The sequence below is a fragment of the Quercus lobata genome, chromosome 6, assembly GCF_001633185.2.
Source record: "Quercus lobata isolate SW786 chromosome 6, ValleyOak3.0 Primary Assembly, whole genome shotgun sequence".
Taxonomy (NCBI): domain Eukaryota; kingdom Viridiplantae; phylum Streptophyta; class Magnoliopsida; order Fagales; family Fagaceae; genus Quercus; species Quercus lobata.
In genome coordinates this window covers 5,614,443-5,634,544 of record NC_044909.1, presented here as the reverse complement: position 1 = coordinate 5,634,544, position 20,102 = coordinate 5,614,443, and the positions used below count along the sequence as shown (strand labels likewise).

The window sequence follows — 20,102 nt, the reverse complement described above, 5'->3', positions numbered from 1 at the left end:
TGCATCTGGTGTATTACACTTTCTTCTCACATAACGGTGAACCTATATGTGTCTAGCATATGAGACCCACATTTACTCAAGAGGAAAGTGTAATATATACAATTGATTTATTAAATAATTTCTCTAGAGAAAGGCACTTTGCTCTCACTACAACCATACTTCTAGATAAAGAATGCAACTTTTATTCACCATTTATTCATAAACTCATCCAAATTCTTACATACCACATATTAAAGTATAGCTGTATAATGTAAAGCCAATACATAACACAAAAGTATCTAAATTGACAATTTCACTTCACATACTTAGCAAACCATTCTAACAGGTTTTGATGAGCCTCCTCAGCAGACTTCACAGCTGCCGCATCTTCAACACTATACCTGATTGTCCACCCATGTTCAACTTTCGGAAATATCTTAACAAAGCCATCCACCTGAAAAGAATCAAGCATTACTTGAATTAGCCAAAACTTAGTAGAAAAAAAAAGTTTCGTAATTAGAAAGGGAAAGGCATATAAATTTAGTTAACAGCTTAACGCTGAAAAGTAGTGTTTAAAAATGAATAACCAAGGCCTTTTTTTTTTTTAAAAGGACAAGGATTTGATTTTCTTACTTCAGATTTAGCAGCTAAGACCTCTTCAAACTGTTTCAAGAGTGTGGGCGGAGAGTTTCGGTCAATTTCAGCTCCTAGTACTGCAATTGGAACCTTAACCCCTGAAATTAATTCCAAATATTGATCAGAACAATGAGACAATCCATTGATTTTGTTCTTCTTGAACTTGTACCAAACCTCCAAAAAAAAAAAAAAAGCAGGCATTAAGTATGATAAAAGCAGTGATTTCTAAGAACCAGGTAATGTATTATTATATCAAAATGCCAGTAGCAAATAAATAACCATTAACCTCAAGAGAAAGGGGAAAAAGTTAACTAACAAAATCTGGTACTTGTAATGACATCTAACATTTTAATTGCTAAAGTTCGATAAGAGCTAGAAGTTCTTTCCCGAAGGTGCTTCAAAAGACACTTTTGAAGTTTTGAATCTTTAAACTAACAATCTAGTGTAACTAATATCAAGTTTTGAGAATTTTTAAGCATATGAATCCATACCCTTGATATCATCTAGAGTGACAAGTGAAGGATGTAATAGCACAGCAGCTTGGATAAGCTCAGTTTTTGCAAGCTCCACCACAACCTTGGCTGAGAAGAATACAAAAGTTCAAATGTCAGTATTTTTCTTCTCAAGCAATAAAATGCTACATTATTTAAAATGTTAGAAATTTAGAATTAATAATGAAAAAAAAATAATTATAATAAAACTCAATAGGGTGCTAGTTTGGGAATGAAGAGATAATAAGAAAAACTCACCACCCCAGCAGAACCCTGCAGCCCCAACTGCAGAAACACCTTTACTTCTTAAAGCTTCAATTACTGGCTTTGCTTCCTCAAATCCCTTGTCCTGTTGCAATAATTACAGAGCTTCAGACACCATTAGTGCATACTGAAAATTGCATAGCAATAGTACAAGGCACAGCAATAATAGGGTCGACAAATTCAATTAAGATCACAAAAGGGGGACACATCCAGGTAGATCAATATTTTAGGAAGTATGAACCATATATTGGTTTCAACAATAACAATAAAGAAGTTACAGAGCTTAATCCAAACACATATTCAGACAACCTAATATGCAAAATACCAAACTCACAATGAGACCCTATAATCAGCAAATCAAAATTATAAGCAATTTTCAGTGAGGTATAAAAATAAAAAACCAACCGGTCCATGATCCTTCAACCAAACTTGTATGGGCCTATTAGCATTGTCAAGCACAAAGGGTTCTCCATGGAAGAAGTCAGGAACTACAACATAAAATCCAGAAGCTGCAACCTTGTCTGCAAGCTTCCTTTAAAATAGAAAACAGCTAACATTAGTTTCCATAATCGAAAAGTAAGCACAAACTCACAATGTTAAGTGTGTGTTTGAACAAGCATGTATAGATTACAACTCCACATTTTAATGGCAAAATCTTTATAGTCGCACTTCTTATTCAAAATAACATAATATAGCTTCAAATAGGCAATTACAATTATCTATTGTAATCTGCCTCCAGAATGAAAGAAAAATAAATGTATTTCAAATATTTGATCAAATAAAGTCAGCTAAATTTTGGAATGATGGCTCTGAATCTTTTATATATATATATATATATATATATATATAATATCAGGAGAATCAAATGATTCGCTAGCAGATCAATAATTAGATTCACTTGAGGTTAAAATATCAATATCAAATGAATCAGAAGATTGTGACTCAAGTATCCAAATCAAATCTTTTTTATCACTGTTATCAATATTTAAAATATTAAGTTTATTTTTCAATTTACCAGTTTTTTTGTTTGCATTCTTTAATAAAGTGACCGTATTTTCCACAATTGTAATCTTTATAGATTTGATCATCACTACCAAAAAAAAAAAAAAAAAACTGCCTATAGCAACTTTTTTTTAGTGGCGGCCACAACATGCATGTTTCTTTTTTCCTTTTTGCCTAGAAGGGGCAATAGGGGTAAACTAAATTATTCACAAAATTTACCTATTTCATATTTAGCTTTTTTATTGTTTTTTAATTGTTGTATCAAGATTTTAGATAGTGCTATATGTGTGTGTGTGTGTGTGTGTGTGTGTGTTGGGGGATCTAAACCGGAAAGTCAATGTTAGAAGAGTTCATCATTAATATAGAGAAATCTAGGGCGACAACTTTTGTCACCATTTTGTTATGGTCATATAGGAATGGTGGGTCCATGTGTTTTTTTTTTTTTTTTTTAATGCGAGTTGGGTCCATGTTTAAATGAATGTTTACGATTTATAATCGACTACTTCAGCAAATTATGCCGAAAATATTACTCTTCAAAACCCATAAACTAAGCAAAGAAGAGAGTTATGAGATATAGCCATACCTCAGAATTGGAGCCTCATATCCTGCAGGAAAAACTCAAAAATGTTAAGATGGAACATGATAATGGTAATAAATTAACATAGCCAATGATTTTATAGCTGGTACAGACAAACAAACATATATATTATATTGCATAAAAAAATAAAAAGCGAAAACATTTACATAAATGACTAGAAAAACGCCAATCATCAATAAATGTATCCATTTTTCAAAGCAACATCAGAGAATACTGAATGTAGAATGTAAACCTTTGACACTGATCGAAATCCCCCTTTTTTTTCTCCTTTTGTTTCTATAATGCCCTACGTTTTCCGGTTTTCACAGAAATTCTTTTCATAGTAACATTTCATTAGAACAGAGAAATTCCAAGGATAACTGAAGGTGCCAATCAATTTTCCTCAAGATTCATAAATAATTCAATTAAACAAAAAACAATGGCTATTACACATACACATGCGTGTTTTTAACCAACTGAAATCGTACTTGTACGATTACAAGTACAATTTCAGTTAAAAACATGCATATGTGTAACAGTGTATGTAAGAGTTATTTCCGAATATCTCAGAACCCAAAAGCCAACACCCAGATGAGATCACAGTTTGAAGTGAAAAATAGAGTAGCCAAAGAAGTGAGGTGTGAAAGAAATGTGTACGTAGGTAGGTAGGTACCAAAAACGTCAGTGATGAGAAGGATGGCAAGCTTGGAGTTGGGAGAGCCAGAGACGTTAATTATAGAGCTTCAGACACTATTAGTGCATACTAAAAATCACATAGTAATTAGCAGAAAGCTGCAATATCAGGGTCATCAATTTCAATCAAGGCCACAAAAGGTTTACACAGCTAGGTAGTTTAATAATTTATGAAGTAAGAACAATCTGTTACTTTCAGTAATAACGATAAAGAAGTTATGCAGCTAAATCCACACACATATCCAGACAGCCTAATATGTTGAAAAATACCAAACTCACAATCTCAAATGAAAAATGCAGCAATATTTTCAAGTTTCGCAAAAGGGTCCATCATGAGAAAATCAAAATTATAAACAACTTACATGCAAGTATTAAAAGATAGAACCAACCATTCCATGATCCTTCAACCAAACTTGTATAGGCCTATTAGCATCATCCGGCACATAGGGATCTCCATTAAAGAAGTCAGGAACTACCGCAAAAAATCCAGCAGCTGCAACCTTGTCTGCAAGCTTCCTTTAAAAAAAAAATTAAAAAAAAAAGAAAAAAGAAAAAATTAGTTTTCAGAATGTTACAGATCTGCATGTCTAAAATGTGTGGAGTACAACTCCAACTTTTAACAGAAAAATCTTTATTGCTGCACTTCTTATTCAAAATAACATGGCATAGCTTCAAATAGAGAATTACAATCATCTATGTATTCCACTTCCAAATTAGAGAAAAATGAAAGTATTTTAAAGTGCCTAATATTTGACCGAATTAAGTCAACTAAGTTTCACACTGATGGCTCAAAATTTTAAAGAAATATATGTGTCACCTAAACTAAAAAGTCATAATGTAAAAGGAGTTCACCAACACATAAACACTGTTATAATAACCTAATCCGACAGACTATGCAAAACCCATAAACTAAACAAAGAAAAGAGAGATGAAAATTAGCCAAACCTCAGGTTTGGAGCCTCATATCCTTCAGGAAAACTCAAACATGTTAAGATGGAATCATGGAACATGATACTGGTAATGAATTAACATAGCCTATTACATATTTTATAGCAGGTACAGATGCATCCACAGCATCTATATTTTCCTCTAATTTTATATATAAAGTTAAATATATGATAAGGTTTTTTTTTTTTTGTTTTTTTTTTGTTTATTTATATTAGACTCCTTATTTTTTACACTGAATTAACTTGCTTGGCACAAAAATTAAAAAACTTAGATTTGATAAAACATCTGACTTAGAATTAAACTCTAATTGAAATCCAAATTTTACACTAAATTAACTCATTTGGCACAAAAATTTAAAAACTTAATTAGCTTAAATGGGACATATAGTGCAAAATTAGATTCTAATTGAATTTCAATTTAAAATCTAATTTGATTTTCTCTCAGTTTTGACTATTAATATTATAAGGACCTCGATTGAGTTCCTAGCCCAAGGTATGAATGGATTTAGGCCTAAGAAACCTGAAACAATGAATTTGTAGAGAATGAGTTAGAAAAACTAGACTTTAGTTAACCAAACAACAAGTTAGGTAGGCTTGATGACAAAGGAATGAAAATATATAAGTTTAAACTAAAGGAAGAACGTCCTCAGTAATGTCCGAGGAGACTGATTCTTATATAATGTTCTTAAATATGGTTACAAGTCTGGTTCTAGATTGCTACAGTGTTTCTTTCTTGATTTTTCCGATCCCTCTTCCATGGTGGGTATCTTCCATTATATAGTTCCCTTCAAACGATCCTGGCCTTCCATTTGTTGATCATCCAAGCTTCTACTTGACTATCCGTCTCATCGGACACCCCCCTAGGCGTCTTTGTGCGTTGGGACAACCAATCTAACCCTGTTCAGATGTTTTCTCCACATTAATACAGTCAGAAAGTTAGCTGCAGACCCTTTAATGCAGTGGTAGCAATTTTCTCCCTAGATATTTTAGGACTTCCTCCTGTCTTATGTTTCTGTAATGCCCATCTATACCGACAGAATTTCCTAGAACGTTCCCCTGAACTGCAGACCACCTCTGTTGACCTCAGCCTTGATTAGCTGAGGATGCATTCATCCTTGGACAACCCTTCTGAGCCGTTATGACCATAAATGACCTCTTCCTTCACTAAAATAAACTCCCTTAACAATGTCCACTCCTGCTCGGATGACCCCTTATCCTCAAATTGGGCTGCTGGCCCAATATTTGCATGGATCACGAGCTCCCGGCCCAATACCCCTACAAATATATATATATATATATATATTGATCCTTAATGTTTCATTGTTTGGTTCTTTATTTATTATTATTTTTATTTCTCCAAAAAAAAAAAGATAACAGTGAAGAAAAAAATAGTTGTATATTTATAATGATATGCGAATAAATTCAAATGGTTTGATGAAAGAAATGGATGATTAATTATCATTTTAGAAATAACCATTATATAATTTCAACAAATATAATGAATATATTATTTTCATATAAAGGTATAATTATTTTTAATGTAAATAAGGAGTTTTGAAGTCTTTTCTTTAATACTAATTTGGCTGTAGCTTGCCACTCCACATGTAACATGTAATTACTGGGAGAAATCTTTTAGTGGTGGCCTATGATATTGATAAGGACTTTTGAACCCAAAACTTAGGATTGTATACGAGTCAAGTTGAGTATTATAAGTTTATAATTGTTCATTTAATTCTATTACAAACGCGAGCTAAATTTGAGCTCATTCTTGAACTAAATTACATGTTCAAGCTTAGTTTTTTTTTTAATTTATTTATCGAACACACTCAAGCTTTTTTTTTTGGAGAAACAACACGCTCAAGCTTATTTGCAAAATTCTTTATTAACTTATTCTTTTTCCCATAATAGTGAAACCACAAATAATATTTTGTACCCTTTTATCAATCTTTGCAAAGTAATTAATAATTAAATTAAAATTAAAACTATGTTATTTGAGTTAATTAGATGTAATGATTTTTATTTATGCAATTATAAAAAAATTAGATTCACAAACATTGCATTGTTAAAAATTATATATAATGTTTACTATGAATTTGACCGTTTTATGTTACAGTGTTTTAAAACTAATAATTTGATATCTTATGAACTTAGACAATCTAGTCTCAAGTCTACATAAGTATATTTATATATATTTACACATAAAACATATAATATTATATATACTTGTGGGGCCCAAATGATTTATGGGCCAGGCCCATCTACCCGGGGAGAATCCGAAGGCCCAAGCCGAGGAGGGCTACGGCCCAAGCTCGACGAAATAGCCTATGGATACCGCCGAGGACTGAGCGGACAGCTCAGTCCTCGGCAGACCCAAAGTCCCCCCTGAAAGAAGGGTAAAAATGGTATAGGACTGAAATTAGGAAGAAAGATCTAAAATATCCAGGGAAAGCTGCCCTTACTGCCATTCAATGCTCTGAACCTGACAGAGCCGCATTCTTTGGCTTTTACAACCACCCCCAACGACTTTGAATATGGGCTGATGGGACAAGTATCAATCTTGGAAAGGTTGACCCTATACGTGGACGAAGGACAATGAACGCAGGCGAATATAAAAGGAAAAAACAAGTAACCTAAGAGGGGGGTTGGGAAAAGTGGCCAAAAACCAGAACCTCCCAGCCCACCTCCAGGAGAAAGACTCCAGGGGTGAAGGAAAACTTAAACTTGTACGAACACCGCGAAAAACCCACCGCCTGTCAACCAGGGCCTAGCCTTCCAAACCCACGCTCTACAAATGATATTGTTAGGGGCCTTTTTACGTGCGAACCCGACACTGTTACGGTCCGCCACGAATCGCGTCCTTACAATTGGCGCCGTCTGTGGGGAAAGCTTGCGTGTTGGTATAGGATGTGGGTCGATAGAGTTTCTTCGTTATTTCTAACCGTTGGTTATAGAGTTCTAGTACAAAGTTCTGCTAGGGGTTACGTTTTTTTAACTAGGGGCTTGACTGAGGAACTAACACCTTTAAAGCCAAGGTCCCCTGTAAAGAGCAAACTAGGTACTTGATAGCGTTAATCGTACGGATAAACTTTAGGGGCTTGGTTGAGGAGCTAACTCCCATAAAGCCAAGATCCCACACAAAGAGAAAACTAGGTTTTGGACAGAACCAAGGCATTGCATAGTCCTCGGACTCAAGCCTATGGGGAAACCAACTACCTGGATGAGGAAAACTAGGTTTTGGACAGAACCAAGGCATTGCATAGTCCTCGGACTCAAGCCTATGTGGAAACCAACTACCTGGATGAGGAAAACTAGGTTTTGGACAGAACCAAGGCATTGCATGGTCCACGGACTCAAGCCTATGGGGAAACCAACTACCTGGATGAGGAAAACTAGGTTTTGGACAGAACCAAGGCATTGCATAGTCCTCGGACTCAAGCCTATGGGGAAACCAACTACTTGGATGAGGAAAACTAGGTTTTGGACAGAACCAAGGCATTGCATAGTCCTCGGACTCAAGCCTATGGGGAAACCAACTACCTGGATGAGGAAAACTAGGTTTTGGACAGAACCAAGGCATTGCATGTCCACGGACTCAAGCCTATGGGGAAACCAACTACTGGATGAGGAAAACTAGGTTTTGGACAGAACCAAGGCATTGCATGGTCACGACTCAAAGCCTATGGGGAAACCAACTACTTTGGAGAACCAAGGCAAAACTAGATTTTGGACAGAGCCAGGCATTGCATAGTCCCTCGGACTCAAGCTATGGGGAAACCAACTACCTGGATGAGGAAAACTAGGTTTTGGACAGAACCAGGGCATTGCATGGTCCACGGACTCAAGCCTATGGGGAAACCAACTACTGGATGAGGAAAACTAGGTTTTGGACAGAACCAAGGCATTGCATAGTCCTCGGACTCAAGCCTATGGGGAAACCAACTACCTGGATGAGGAAAACTAGGTTTTGGACAGAACCAGGCATTGCATGGTCCTCGGACTCAAGCCTATGGGGAAACCAACTACCTGGATGAGGAAAACTAGGTTTTGGACAGAACCAAGGCATTGCATGGTCCTCGGACTCAAGCCTATGGGGAAACCAACTACCTGGATGAGGAAAACTAGGTTTTGGACAGAACCAAGGCATTGCATAGTCCTCGGACTCAAGCCTATGGGGAAACCAACTACCTGGATGAGGAAAACTAGGTTTTGGACAGAACCAGGGCATTGCATGGTCCACGGACTCAAGCCTATGGGGAAACCAACTACCTGGATGAGGAAAACTAGGTTTTGGATAGAACCAAGGCATTGCATGGTCCACAGACTCAAGTCTATGGGGAAACCAACTACTTGGATGAGGAAAACTAGGTTTTGGACAGAGCCAAGGCATTGCATAGTCCTCGGACTCAAGCCTATGGGGAAACCAACTACCTGGATGAGGAAAACTAAGTTTTGGACAGAACCAAGGCATTGCATAGTCCTCGGACTCAAGCCTATGGGGAAACCAACTACCTGGATGAGGAACCAACTATCTAGAAAAAAAAACTATGGCACATAAATCTCGAAATCCATCCAAAGAGAACTCCGCGTTAACAGATGGGTTAATACCTTGATTGCGCGGATTCCTCGGTCTACCCTCAGATCCCCAGTATCAAAGGGGTTGATGCGATACGGCGCAACATATTACCCAAAAGCACAACCAAAGCCCCTCGATACTCGGCTACCCTCTCGGACGAATGATTTAGAGTTTATCGTTCTCGGACATCGCTCTAGTATGCATCGCGCAGCACTCAGCGGTTATCCCGGTTAGTTCCAAGAGTTTAATTTATTGATGATTAACCTTGTTATGCTTGATAATATTTGTAAGTTTAAACTAGTATGAATCTGTGTTAAGACATTTTTCTGCCTAGAATGTCATTAAGGGCAAGCTTATATTTAACATTCATGCACAAAGTAGTGGTTACGGAGAAGAAAGATATGTATAGAGAAATAGACACATATTTTATTAAGACAAAGGGACAGTACAGTGTACAATGAAAAGCCGAAACAAAGCCTATATTGAAGCTAACTACGTAAGTAACGAAAAATACAAGAGAGTGAAGATAAAGCCGTGGAGGTAGCACAGAGGAGAGGTTGGCTGCTGCCTCGAGACCTTATTTCTCCTCAATGCTTCTGCGCGCCCATAACTCAGGCAGCAAAAGAACCCAACTTGGGGCCTGCACCGGTGAAGAAAAGGTGCAGGGAACCTGACCTCAGGCTAACACCATCTACAGGAAAGGTGCAGGGAACCTGACCTCAAGCTAACACCATCTACAGGAAAGGTGCAGGGAGCCGGAAGTTGGGGAGCCCCCACAAAAATTTGCCTGCTACAAGGCAGACGGCGCTGATGGCGGAAATTCCTTTTTCTGACATACCAAAAATCTGGCATGACCAGAACCTGCTTCGGATTTTGGCTAAAAGAAGGAGGAATACTATCTTCCTCCTGTCAAGGCGGAGGACTGGCTTGGATCTGTGCCATCCTTGTCCATACCACATCACCTTGAGGATTCGGTGCCTCTGAAGCGGGCGGAGACCTTTCATCCCCATCCACGCCTCAAACATCTTGCTTTGAGGCAGTGGCACTAGAAAGAGAGATCGCGGATATGGAAGAAGTATGGTTCTGAAGGGAACAGGAGAGTTCATGTGCAAGTGAAGTGACCCCCTATCCCATTTATACCCAGAAATAAACCGGTGGCATTTAATTCACGCAGCGTCCCAAGGAACGCTACAGACAAAACGTCTCAGGCTCGATTTCCAACGCCGTCTGCAGCCCTGAGGTTGAAGAAGTCTCGAGAAGGCGCATCTCGAACACTGGGACGCCAAAAAGTACCGCGTGATCAAAGACTATGGAAATATCTCTTAATTTATGGGCCCAGTAAATTCGCGGCCCAGGCCCGTTCAGCATATGGGCCCAGGGACAGAACCAAGGCCTTGCATGGTCCTCGGACTCAAGCCTATGGGGAAACCAAGTACAAAAAAGAAAAAATCACAAGTTTTGGACAGAACCAAGGCCTTGCATGGTCCTCGAACTCAAGCCTATGGGGAAACCAAGTACAAAAAAGAAAAAATCACAAGTTTTGGACAGAACCAAGGCCTTGCATGGTCCTCGGACTCAAGCCTATGGGGAAACCAAGTACAAAAACGAAAAAATCACAAGTTTTGGACAGAACCAAGGCCTTGTATGGTCCTCGGACCCAGGCCAATGGGGAAACCAAATACTTGGACAAGGAAAGGTTTGAATTTTGTAAGATGGGTTACTTGATAAAAATGTCAGGTCACTTCACCCACGGCTTAAACACCATAAAGAGGTTAAGACCAGTAAAGTTGTGAGGAAGGTGGTGAAATGCCCCAGCATTAAGTCGCATAAGAAAGCTGTTCATTTGGTGAGTGAGATATCTTCAAATGGTTATTCCTCACACGGCATCAAACCTTCGTTTTACTCCTCGGCTAGCATGGGGTAAGTATTACTTTTCACTGGTCGGCCTTATTGTGCCAAGCGTTTCTATTAAAGTTATGGCGACATCTTTTTATTATCAAGTATTTTGATTTTAGTCGTCATTGATTTAGATGCTATATTATTGTGCCGAGCAGCGTTTGTAAATTAAAAAAAAAAAAAAGCCATAGAGACAAAACATGCGAAATAAAGTAACAACAATTTTTATTAATACGAAAAATTATTACAACGTACAAAGAGGGGCTCAAGCGAGCCTATACAAAATGAGAACTGCCTAAGCAACAATTACATCCGTAGTACAGATAAGTAAACTGTCAGGCGTCTTTTAAACTCGTCTTCAAAGTCTCTCTAATCTCTGCCTCAATACTGCTCATATTACGATAAGAACCTTCTTTGAAAAAAAATGAATGAAGGAGAAGGAAATAGTAAGGAAGAAATCAATGAAGAAGATGGAGGAGATGAATGAAGAAGATGGAGGACATGAGTAAAGAAGGAGGAGAAGAAGAGAGAAGAGATGAAAAGAAAGAAAAAAGAACAAAAGAGGGAGAAGTGAAAGCACCAGGATGGAACTGGTGCTGGGAAGACTAAGAAAGGGAGACGGAGGATAGCACCAGTGAAGGAAGAGAGGAAGAAGTAGGGGCACTTAGTCCCTGCCTCGATCCTGACTCCCAACACACTGGAGCCATACTAGGTATGCTCATAGGAGAGCGGTTGGTACTGATGGTAGGTGTTCTCGACTCAGTCACGCCGAAAGTTGGACGTGACAAGCCCCTGCTTCGGATTTTGACTGAAAGAAGGGTGAGGTTGATTTTGAGTCTTCGCCATCCCTGTCCCGATCGAGCTATAATGAGCTTTATTGGAACATGGCGTTTATGGGAGGGGTTTGGCTCCTGCATCACTCGTTGTTATGATAAAGTATACCACGATTTAGTTTGTGAACTAGTGGGTAAAATGAACCCTAGGGGAGGCCAAGTATTTCAAATCTCAGAAAGATGAGAAGGAATTCTTTACGAAAACAATAACCTCCTCCCTTCCTTCTTATACAAAGGGTGGAGCGGGAGACATTTAATAGGATCAGATCTCCAAAGGAATCTGCCAACACTAACATGCCGGTTCCGTTTCTCCACCCCATCAAAACAAACCGCCGAATTAAAGTAGTCTCGTAAATAGTGGTCATTAAAAGCACGTTTTGGGAAACCCAAACGATAAGAGCGCATCAAGCGCGAAATCAAAAACTGTCTCATAGATCGGCGCATTTCTTGGACAGATGAAGAGCCGCCAGTATTATTAATGGGCCAAATTGATTGGGCCGTAGGAAGAGGTTCGACATCACCAAAATCCCCCTTTCCAACCAAGAGGTTGGACAGCTGGGTTTTGAGGGGCTATTGTGGGGCCCAAATGATTTATGGGCCAGGCCCATCTACCCGGGGAGAATCCGAAGGCCCAAGCAGAGGAGGGCTACGGCCCAAGCTTGACGAAATAGTCTATGGATACCGCCGAGGACAGCTCAGTCCTCGGCAGACCCAAAGTCCCCCCTGAAAGAAGGGTAAAAATGGTATAGGACTGAAACTAGGAAGAAAGATCTAAAATATCCAGGGAAAGCTGCCCTTACTGCCATTCAATGCTCTGAACCTGACAGAGCCGCATTCTTTGGCTTTTACAACCACCTCTAACGACTTTGAATATGGGCTGATGGGACAAGTATCAATTTTGGAAAGGTTGACCCTATACGTGGACGAAGGACAATGAACGCAGGCGAATATAAAAAGAAAAAACAAGTAACCTAAGAGGGGGGTTGGGAAAAGTGGCCAAAAACCAGAACCTCCCAGCCCACCTCCAAGAGAAAGACTCCAGGGGTGAAGGAAAACTTAAACTTGTACGAACACCGCAAAAAACCCACCGCCTGTCAACCAGGGCCTAGCCTTCCAAACCCACGCTCTACAAATGATATTGTAAGGGGCCTTTTTACGTGCGAACCCGACACTGTTACGGTCCGCCACGAATCGCGTCCTTACAATACTTAAATTGAGTCTCATGTTCACAAGCTTGTTTACAAATACATTATATGTTTGAGTTTGACTAAATTAATAGTCGAGCCAAAATTTGGGCTTGATCTTTTCTTATTTGCCAAATAAACAAAAATATATAAGTTTTTTCTTGAATCGAGTTTGAGCTATTTATAAAAAGTTTTGTTTATTTATAGTCTTACCAAGACCTCATTAATTTCATTAGACATTGTGAACCTCTAGAGTAACATCATAAGAGTCATTAAGCTATAAGTAAGAGTGTGTATGGATCAGGTTGAGGGATTTTTTTTCAACCTAACCCACCATGGTGGGTTAAAAAAAATCTCAACCCAATCCATCACAGGAGTCCAACCCAACCCACTTAAATTGAACATTATAACAACACCATCATAAATAAGAGCAAATTTATAATCTAATAATGTTGAGCATAACAACAAACCAAAACCAACACAAACTAACTGAGGAAAACTTAGAATTTAGATTTTATTTAGGGCTTAGAATAGGAGAGAGAGAGAGAGAGAGAGAGAGAGAGAGAGAGATTGCAATAAGGAGAATTTAGAATTTGAATTTTATTTAAAAAGAGGGGCAAAAAATTAAATAACAAAATTGTATAATATATTTTTTTTAAAGTTAGGTTGCGTCCTCACTATACTGACCTGGCATCTTCCCCTCTCTTTCCCTCGTTGGCAAGCGCGTCGGTCGACTGCAATTTCCTTTTTTTTTTTTGAGAGAGTTTCAACCTATGGCGTCCGCTCCTGATCATTGCTCTTTATCATTAAACCAAGACACCAATCAGTTTTTAGTGTAGGCGGGGATTGAACCCCAGATCTCTTATACAACCATAAGAAACTTTACCAATTGAGTTAACCAGAACCCACGGACTGCAATTTCCTAAATCCTTGAATTCACATTTCAAGAGCATATAATTAATTTTTGTAGCTTTTCGGTCACTGCTTCAATTTCCATTTTATTCCTCTCTGCCTGAGTGTTATTCTTCAAGAATCAAAACCAATTTGATTATATTTCCGATGGCTTTTATGGACACAGAAAACGCTTCCTCCTCCTCCTCATCTTTTCCTTCTTCTTCTTCTACGCCCGGATGGAAATACGACGTCTTTCTCAGTTTCAGAGGCACCGACACCCGCAAAAACTTCACAGACCATCTATACGCGGCGTTGAGTCAGAAAGGCATATTCACATTCAGGGACGATGAAAAGCTTGAGCGAGGAACGTTCATTGCCCCTGAGCTCTTGTCAGCAATTGAAGACTCGAGATTTGCTGTTGTGATTCTCTCCAGAGACTACGCTTCGTCGAGTTGGTGCTTGATTGAGCTAGCGAAGATCGTTGAGTGCATGGAAAAGAAGGGGCTCATAGTCCTGCCAGTTTTCCACTACGTGGATCCTAGTGATGTGCGCAATCAGAGAGGGGCTTTTGCTGAAGCGTTTGTTAAACACCAAGAGCGTTTCAAAGATAAGATGGAGGATGTGTATACGTGGAGAGCTGCTTTGACACAAGTTGCTAGTATTGCTGGATGGGATTTACACGATAAGTAAGATTTTATTTTTCAATTTAATAATGCTACTTATTGATTTTGTACTTTTAATATTGTTTAATAGTAGCCCAAGAGTTAAGTCCAAATCTGATGACATCCTTTATGGATTTGAAAAAATGGGTTCTTCATCTTTGAAACTTTGAGCATTACATCTCTGATTTTCTGTCTATATATGATATAGATATTATCTTCCTTGCATGCCTTGTATTAACCCATTTGAACTCTGCTTCCCATTGATCAATCTGTCTATGTATATATATATATATATATATATATATATATACAAACAATCCAAAAAGCACTTCTAGATACGTCTTGCGAAACTGTAGTCACAAAAAATTGCAGAACACACTTATAATATTACTTTCCTTTGTTTGGTTGGGAGGAAGAATGGGAGGAGCTTATCAAAAAGAAGAAAAGAAGAAGATACAATTAACATACTACAACATGTCTTAGTGAAATAATCTAGAAACAATTTCAACAAATAAAGAATCATATAAAATCAAATTGTCGCTTTCAAAAGGTTTATTGAAGGTTGTCAATTTCTAATTTAAATCATACTTTTCAATCATTCTTGACCAAGACCACTATACATTTTTTTAAAAATTTTATTTGGGGAGGTAGTGACACTATGCATATCACCATCACCCAAATTATTAATTTTTCCCCCCACAACAATGGCTTACTAATTTATATATTTTTGCAAAACTGCTTAGATTAGCAAAGGCAAAATCTTTTAAGGCAAATAGTTGGGTCAAAAAGCCCAAATATGTAGTTAGTTGCTTGCAAGTTTTACTAGCTAGAAGTGAGTCCAAAGGGCTCTTCTTTAGAAAGGTTCCTTACATTTTCAGAAAAAGATAAAGAGCTCAAATACATGTTTTATTTGGTTTATTTGTTATATCTTTTTGTATTATGGAACTTAGAGTTCTCTTTCCCATAATGCATAAATCTAAAAAATATACATTTGTTGAATCTTTTCCCTCTTTCTAGCCTGTGCTAACTCAATAAAATTATTGTCTATCTTCTTTGTAGACATGAGGCAAAAGTTATTGAAGAGATGGTCAGAAAAATACTTGGTAAATTGAATTCTACATACTCAGTTATTCACAAGGATCTTGTTGGAATAAACTCTCGTATGGAGGAAATGGTGAACTTATTAGCCATAGGGTTGAATGATGTTCGCTTTGTAGGAATTTGTGGTATGGGTGGAATGGGCAAAACTACTCTAGCACGACTCATTTATAAAAAACTTCATTATTGTTTTGAAGGTAGCAGCTTTCTTGCAAATGTTAGAGAGGAAAGTAAAAAACATGGTCTAGTTCCTTTACAGAAACGACTTCTTGCTGATATCTTCCTTGAAAAGAATATTGATTTTCTAGATGTTCAATGGGGAATCAATATGATAGGGAAAAGATTATGTCATAAAAGGGTTCTTGTCATTCTTGATGATGTGGATCAACTTGATCAATTAGAAGCATTAGTAGGTGAGCGAAATTGGTTTGGTCAAGGAAGCAGAATCATTATAACAACTAGATATCAACATCTATTGATAAGGCATGAAGTGGTTAGAGTTGAAATATACAAGGCTAGGAAACTGAATGACGATGAAGCTCTTCATTTCTTTAGTTTGAAAGCCTTTAAGAAGGATTATCCATTAGAAGGTTATGAGGACTTATCCCAGAAGGTTATTTGTTATGCTCAAGGCCTTCCTTTGGCTCTTGAAGTTTTAGGTCGATTCCTATTTCGTAGAAGTGTAGATGAATGGGAAAGTGCACTATGTAGGCTAAAAGAAAGTCCTGAAAGACAAATTTCGGATGTTCTTAAAATAACTTTTGATGGCTTGAGGGAAAGAGAGAAAAACATATTTTTAGACATTGCTTGTTTCTTTAAGGGAATGGAAGAAGATCATGTTGTAAATATATTACAAGCTCTCTATGACAAGCCAAAAATTGATATAGTTGTTCTTCTGGAAAAGTCTCTCATAACTATCTCATTTGGAAAATTTTGGATGCATGATTTGCTACAAGAATTGGGTAAGGAAATTGTTCGCTGTGAATCCCCTGAAGAGCCTGGCCGACGTAGTAGGTTGTGGCTTACAGAAGATGTCATTCATGTATTGAAATGTAATACGGTAAGATGATTATGTAGGCTCTCAAACTTTCTCGCGGTATATATTTATGAAAATTCATCTCTATAGCTATACACTCAATCTTTATTTATTTTCTTAACTAGGGAAAAGAAGTAGTTAAAAGCATATTTCTTGACTCACCTCCAAGAAAAGAGGAACGCTTGAATGCTGAAACCTTCTCAAAGATGAAAAACTTGAGATTACTTAAAATCAGTAATGTGCACTTTCCTCAAGGGCTCAAGTATCTTTCTAGCGAGTTACGTTTTATTCACTGGGATGGATATCCTTTAGAATCCATGCCAACAAGTTTTGAGCCAGAAAAACTTGTTGAACTCATTATGCCTTGCAGCCTTGTCAAAGGATTATGGAAAGGAATCAAGGTAAGTTTTTTTTTTTTTTTAAATAAAATTTTTAAAAAGAAAAATTAATGTTTATAAGGGCTTAATTTTCTCCATTTGATTGGTGTTTTATAACAGAGTTTAGAGAGGTTAAAACTCATTGACCTTCGTGACTCTTGGAACTTGATTGAGACTCCAGACTTCACCAAAGTCCCAAGTCTTGAGCAGTTGATTCTTCAACATTGTACAAGATTGTCAAAGATTCATGAATCCCTTGGAGAACTCAAACGGCTTATTCTATTAGATTTGAATGGTTGTAAATGTCTTAAAAGCCTTCCACACAAGATTAGCTTGGAGTCACTTAAAGTTTTTATTCTTTCTGGCTGTTCAAGACTAAAAACGTTTCCAGAGATTGTGGGAAATATGTCATGTTTGTTGGAACTTTATTTGGATGGAACTGCTATAGAAGAACTTCCATTATCAGTTGAGCGTTTAACCGGCCTTATTAAATTGGATCTAAGTGGAAGTGCTATAAGAGAATGGTCCCGCACTTTTCCCTCCAACAATCTTAAAATACTTTCTCTCTCTGGATGTGAAGCACTATTATCTAAATCATCGAATAGGTTTTTCAACTTTCCTCTAATGCCAAGAAGAAGTACTTGTCCCATGGGCATGTTACAGCGTTCTTTATCAGGCTTATGCTCTTTGACCCAGCTGGATCTAAGTTATTGCAATCTTCAAGCAATCCCCGATGTTCTTGGTTGCCTATCCTCTTTAACAGAATTATACCTAATGGGAAATAATTTTGTTGGTCTTCCTAAAAGTATCATTTGACTATCTAATCTAGAATTTCTTTTTTTGAGTGGTTGCACATTTCTTCGATCATTGCCAGAGCTTCCAATTAATATTGGTTATATTCTAGTAGAAGGTTGTACATCATTAGAAACATTACCATTAAGACCAGAAGATTCTTTTAAGCCATATCTCTCTCTTTTCAATTGTGTAAAATTGATTGACAATCAAGGCTACGACGACATGTTTTTAACAATGCTAAGACATTACTTTCAGGTTTCTCTCTCTCTCTCTCTCTCTCTCTCTCTCTCTCTCGTGAAGTTCTAAACATCTTGATTTGTGTGTTTCAGAGCAACTTTAAAGAGACATCTGGATATGATATGATTATTCCTGGAAGTAAAATCCCAAAATGGTTTAGTTATCATAGTGAGGGGGCTTCACTGAATTTGCAAGTGCCTTCATTATTATGTAATAAATTGATGGGGATCATTCTGTGCATTGTTTTTGCACTCCGTGAGCATCATCCACTTGACCTAATTGATTCGGCAAATTGGGGGTTTCTTAGAATTACACATCAGCTTACCTGTTCCTTTAAAGTCAATGGATATGACAAACCCAATAAAAAAGAGTATTGTTTTTCTGAACAATATGGTAAGATTGAATCGAATCACCTTTGGGTGGGTTATGTTCCCCCCCCATACTTCAATCAGGTGGAGGAATTAAGTCAAATTGATGCCAAGGTGGAGGAATTAAGTCAAATTGATGCCAATGGATTCAATCAGATTGAGTTTGAATTTGAAACCTTCAGTCCAGGATTGGAGATTAAGAAATGTGGGGTCCATTTGGTATTCAAGGAAAATATTGAAGATTGCAACCAAACTATGTCTCAGTGCAGCAATAGCAACATCACTCCTTATGAGGATGAATTTGATGATTCAGCAAAAGATTCAAAAAATAAGCGTAGGCGTAGCCATGATGACTATGATGGGGCTAGACCTAGTGAAGGTAGCTTTAATGACCTACTGCACCCAAAGAGAATACGGCTCCCTAATATCATTGAAAGATTTGTGCCACGTTTGGGAAATTTGATTGGGAATTTAAGCACACAAGATGACTCTGACGATGAGAAATCCCAGTAAAAATGGTAGCTTTGATGAATTCAAAAGGCAAATAAACTTTCTCCTCTAAAATTTTTGTAAGCCACCACCGTGCCTTCTTTCACAGACCTTGGTAGTTGCATATTTCTTTCTTTCTTTATTGATTGGGCATATGCTTGCATTTATTTTTATATTTCACTTGCAATTTTGCCATGCATGTGGCATTCTCTTTAATTTTTTTCTGAGCCTAGCTGTTACGACAAGTGAAGGCCAAAAATTGGTAGAATGTGTATCTTCAAACTGTAGGACATGCTCTTCTTGTTAGTATTATGTATAAAACCTTTTCTAGATTTGAATTTTTACAGGTTCTGGGGAGAGTTGAGGCAATGCATGAGTCAGTTTGGTGAACTAGAAAATGCAATGGTGAATTGGTGATGAAGGTACCGTGAACAATTCCTGTGTGATTTTCTCTATTATAGATTTGTTGGTTAAGGATACTTTCATTTTTGGTTTCTATGTTCAGTATGTGTCCTCTGTTCGTGCAAGATAATTTTTTTGGTGGTTAATTCTCTCATTTGTTGTAAGGAGCCTTAACTGTCTTTAATATTTTACCCTCCTAGCCTACAAGAAGTTAAAATTACATAGCTTTGGTAAAATTCTTCCGTACAAATGATAACTATAGGTTGATGATTACCTAAGTTTCTACTGGCGCTAAGCAGAAAACTAACATTTTACATGCCTTGGTCTGATGAGCAATCATTGACCTCACTTTTAGTGTTAATCCTATCATGCATTAGATAGAATACATTTATTATGTTTCCAGATTAAATGTATAACGGATGGTGAGGTTTTACTTTTTGCAGCTTGGTGACTAACTGGTTTCTGCTATGGTTGTGGGATCGCACAAGAAGATGTTCTTGTGGATTTAGCTTTCACATTTTAACTCTTCAGAAGATTCCTAGGTATTGAGCTTCTAGAAAGTTAATTTAATCAAGGTAAGTAGAGCAAGTGGACATTCTATTATCTGATTCATGCTGTCAGAAAATACTTGTAGCTCAGCATACCCATAATGGAAGGACACTTGAGGTT

The 20,102-nt window shown here is 37.5% G+C and overlaps 2 protein-coding genes across 2 annotated transcripts; one reads left to right on the top strand and one right to left on the bottom strand.

Annotated features, from left to right (window-relative positions):
• Nucleotides 1-235: 235 nt before the first annotated feature.
• On the bottom strand, nt 236-4,652 carry LOC115949719 (endo-1,3;1,4-beta-D-glucanase-like). Its single transcript, XM_031067007.1, has 8 exons — nt 4,588-4,652; nt 4,028-4,158; nt 2,956-2,977; nt 1,776-1,902; nt 1,365-1,455; nt 1,107-1,196; nt 613-713; nt 236-433 (listed from the first exon to the last, which is right to left on the bottom strand). The coding sequence occupies exons 1-8, from the start codon at nt 4,650-4,652 to the stop codon at nt 293-295; spliced, it is 768 nt and encodes a 255-aa protein (XP_030922867.1). The 3' UTR covers nt 236-292.
• A 9,482-nt stretch (nt 4,653-14,134) lies between these two features.
• On the top strand, nt 14,135-17,958 carry LOC115949718 (TMV resistance protein N-like). The gene is made up of 4 exons (XM_031067006.1): nt 14,135-14,655; nt 15,691-16,789; nt 16,891-17,166; nt 17,263-17,958. The coding sequence occupies exons 1-4, from the start codon at nt 14,135-14,137 to the stop codon at nt 17,956-17,958; spliced, it is 2,592 nt and encodes an 863-aa protein (XP_030922866.1).
• Nucleotides 17,959-20,102: the final 2,144 nt, after the last annotated feature.

What these genes read in the sequence shown, in the direction of transcription:
- LOC115949719 (XM_031067007.1), bottom strand. Translation starts at nt 4,652, where the DNA reads ATGTTCCATGATTCCATCTTAACATGTTTGAGTTTTCCTGAAGGATAT. An exon ending in GAAGGATCATGGAATGGTTG is followed by an intron (nt 2,978 to 4,027) that starts GTTCTATCTTTT and finishes TTTTTCCTGCAG; the next exon opens with GATATGAGGCTCCAATTCTG. An exon ending in TGCAGGGTTCTGCTGGGGTG is followed by an intron (nt 1,197 to 1,364) that starts GTGAGTTTTTCT and finishes TATTCTTCTCAG; the next exon opens with CCAAGGTTGTGGTGGAGCTT.
- LOC115949718 (XM_031067006.1), top strand. Translation starts at nt 14,135, where the DNA reads ATGGCTTTTATGGACACAGAAAACGCTTCCTCCTCCTCCTCATCTTTT. An exon ending in GGATGGGATTTACACGATAA is followed by an intron (nt 14,656 to 15,690) that starts GTAAGATTTTAT and finishes TCTTCTTTGTAG; the next exon opens with ACATGAGGCAAAAGTTATTG. An exon ending in ATGTATTGAAATGTAATACG is followed by an intron (nt 16,790 to 16,890) that starts GTAAGATGATTA and finishes TTTCTTAACTAG; the next exon opens with GGAAAAGAAGTAGTTAAAAG.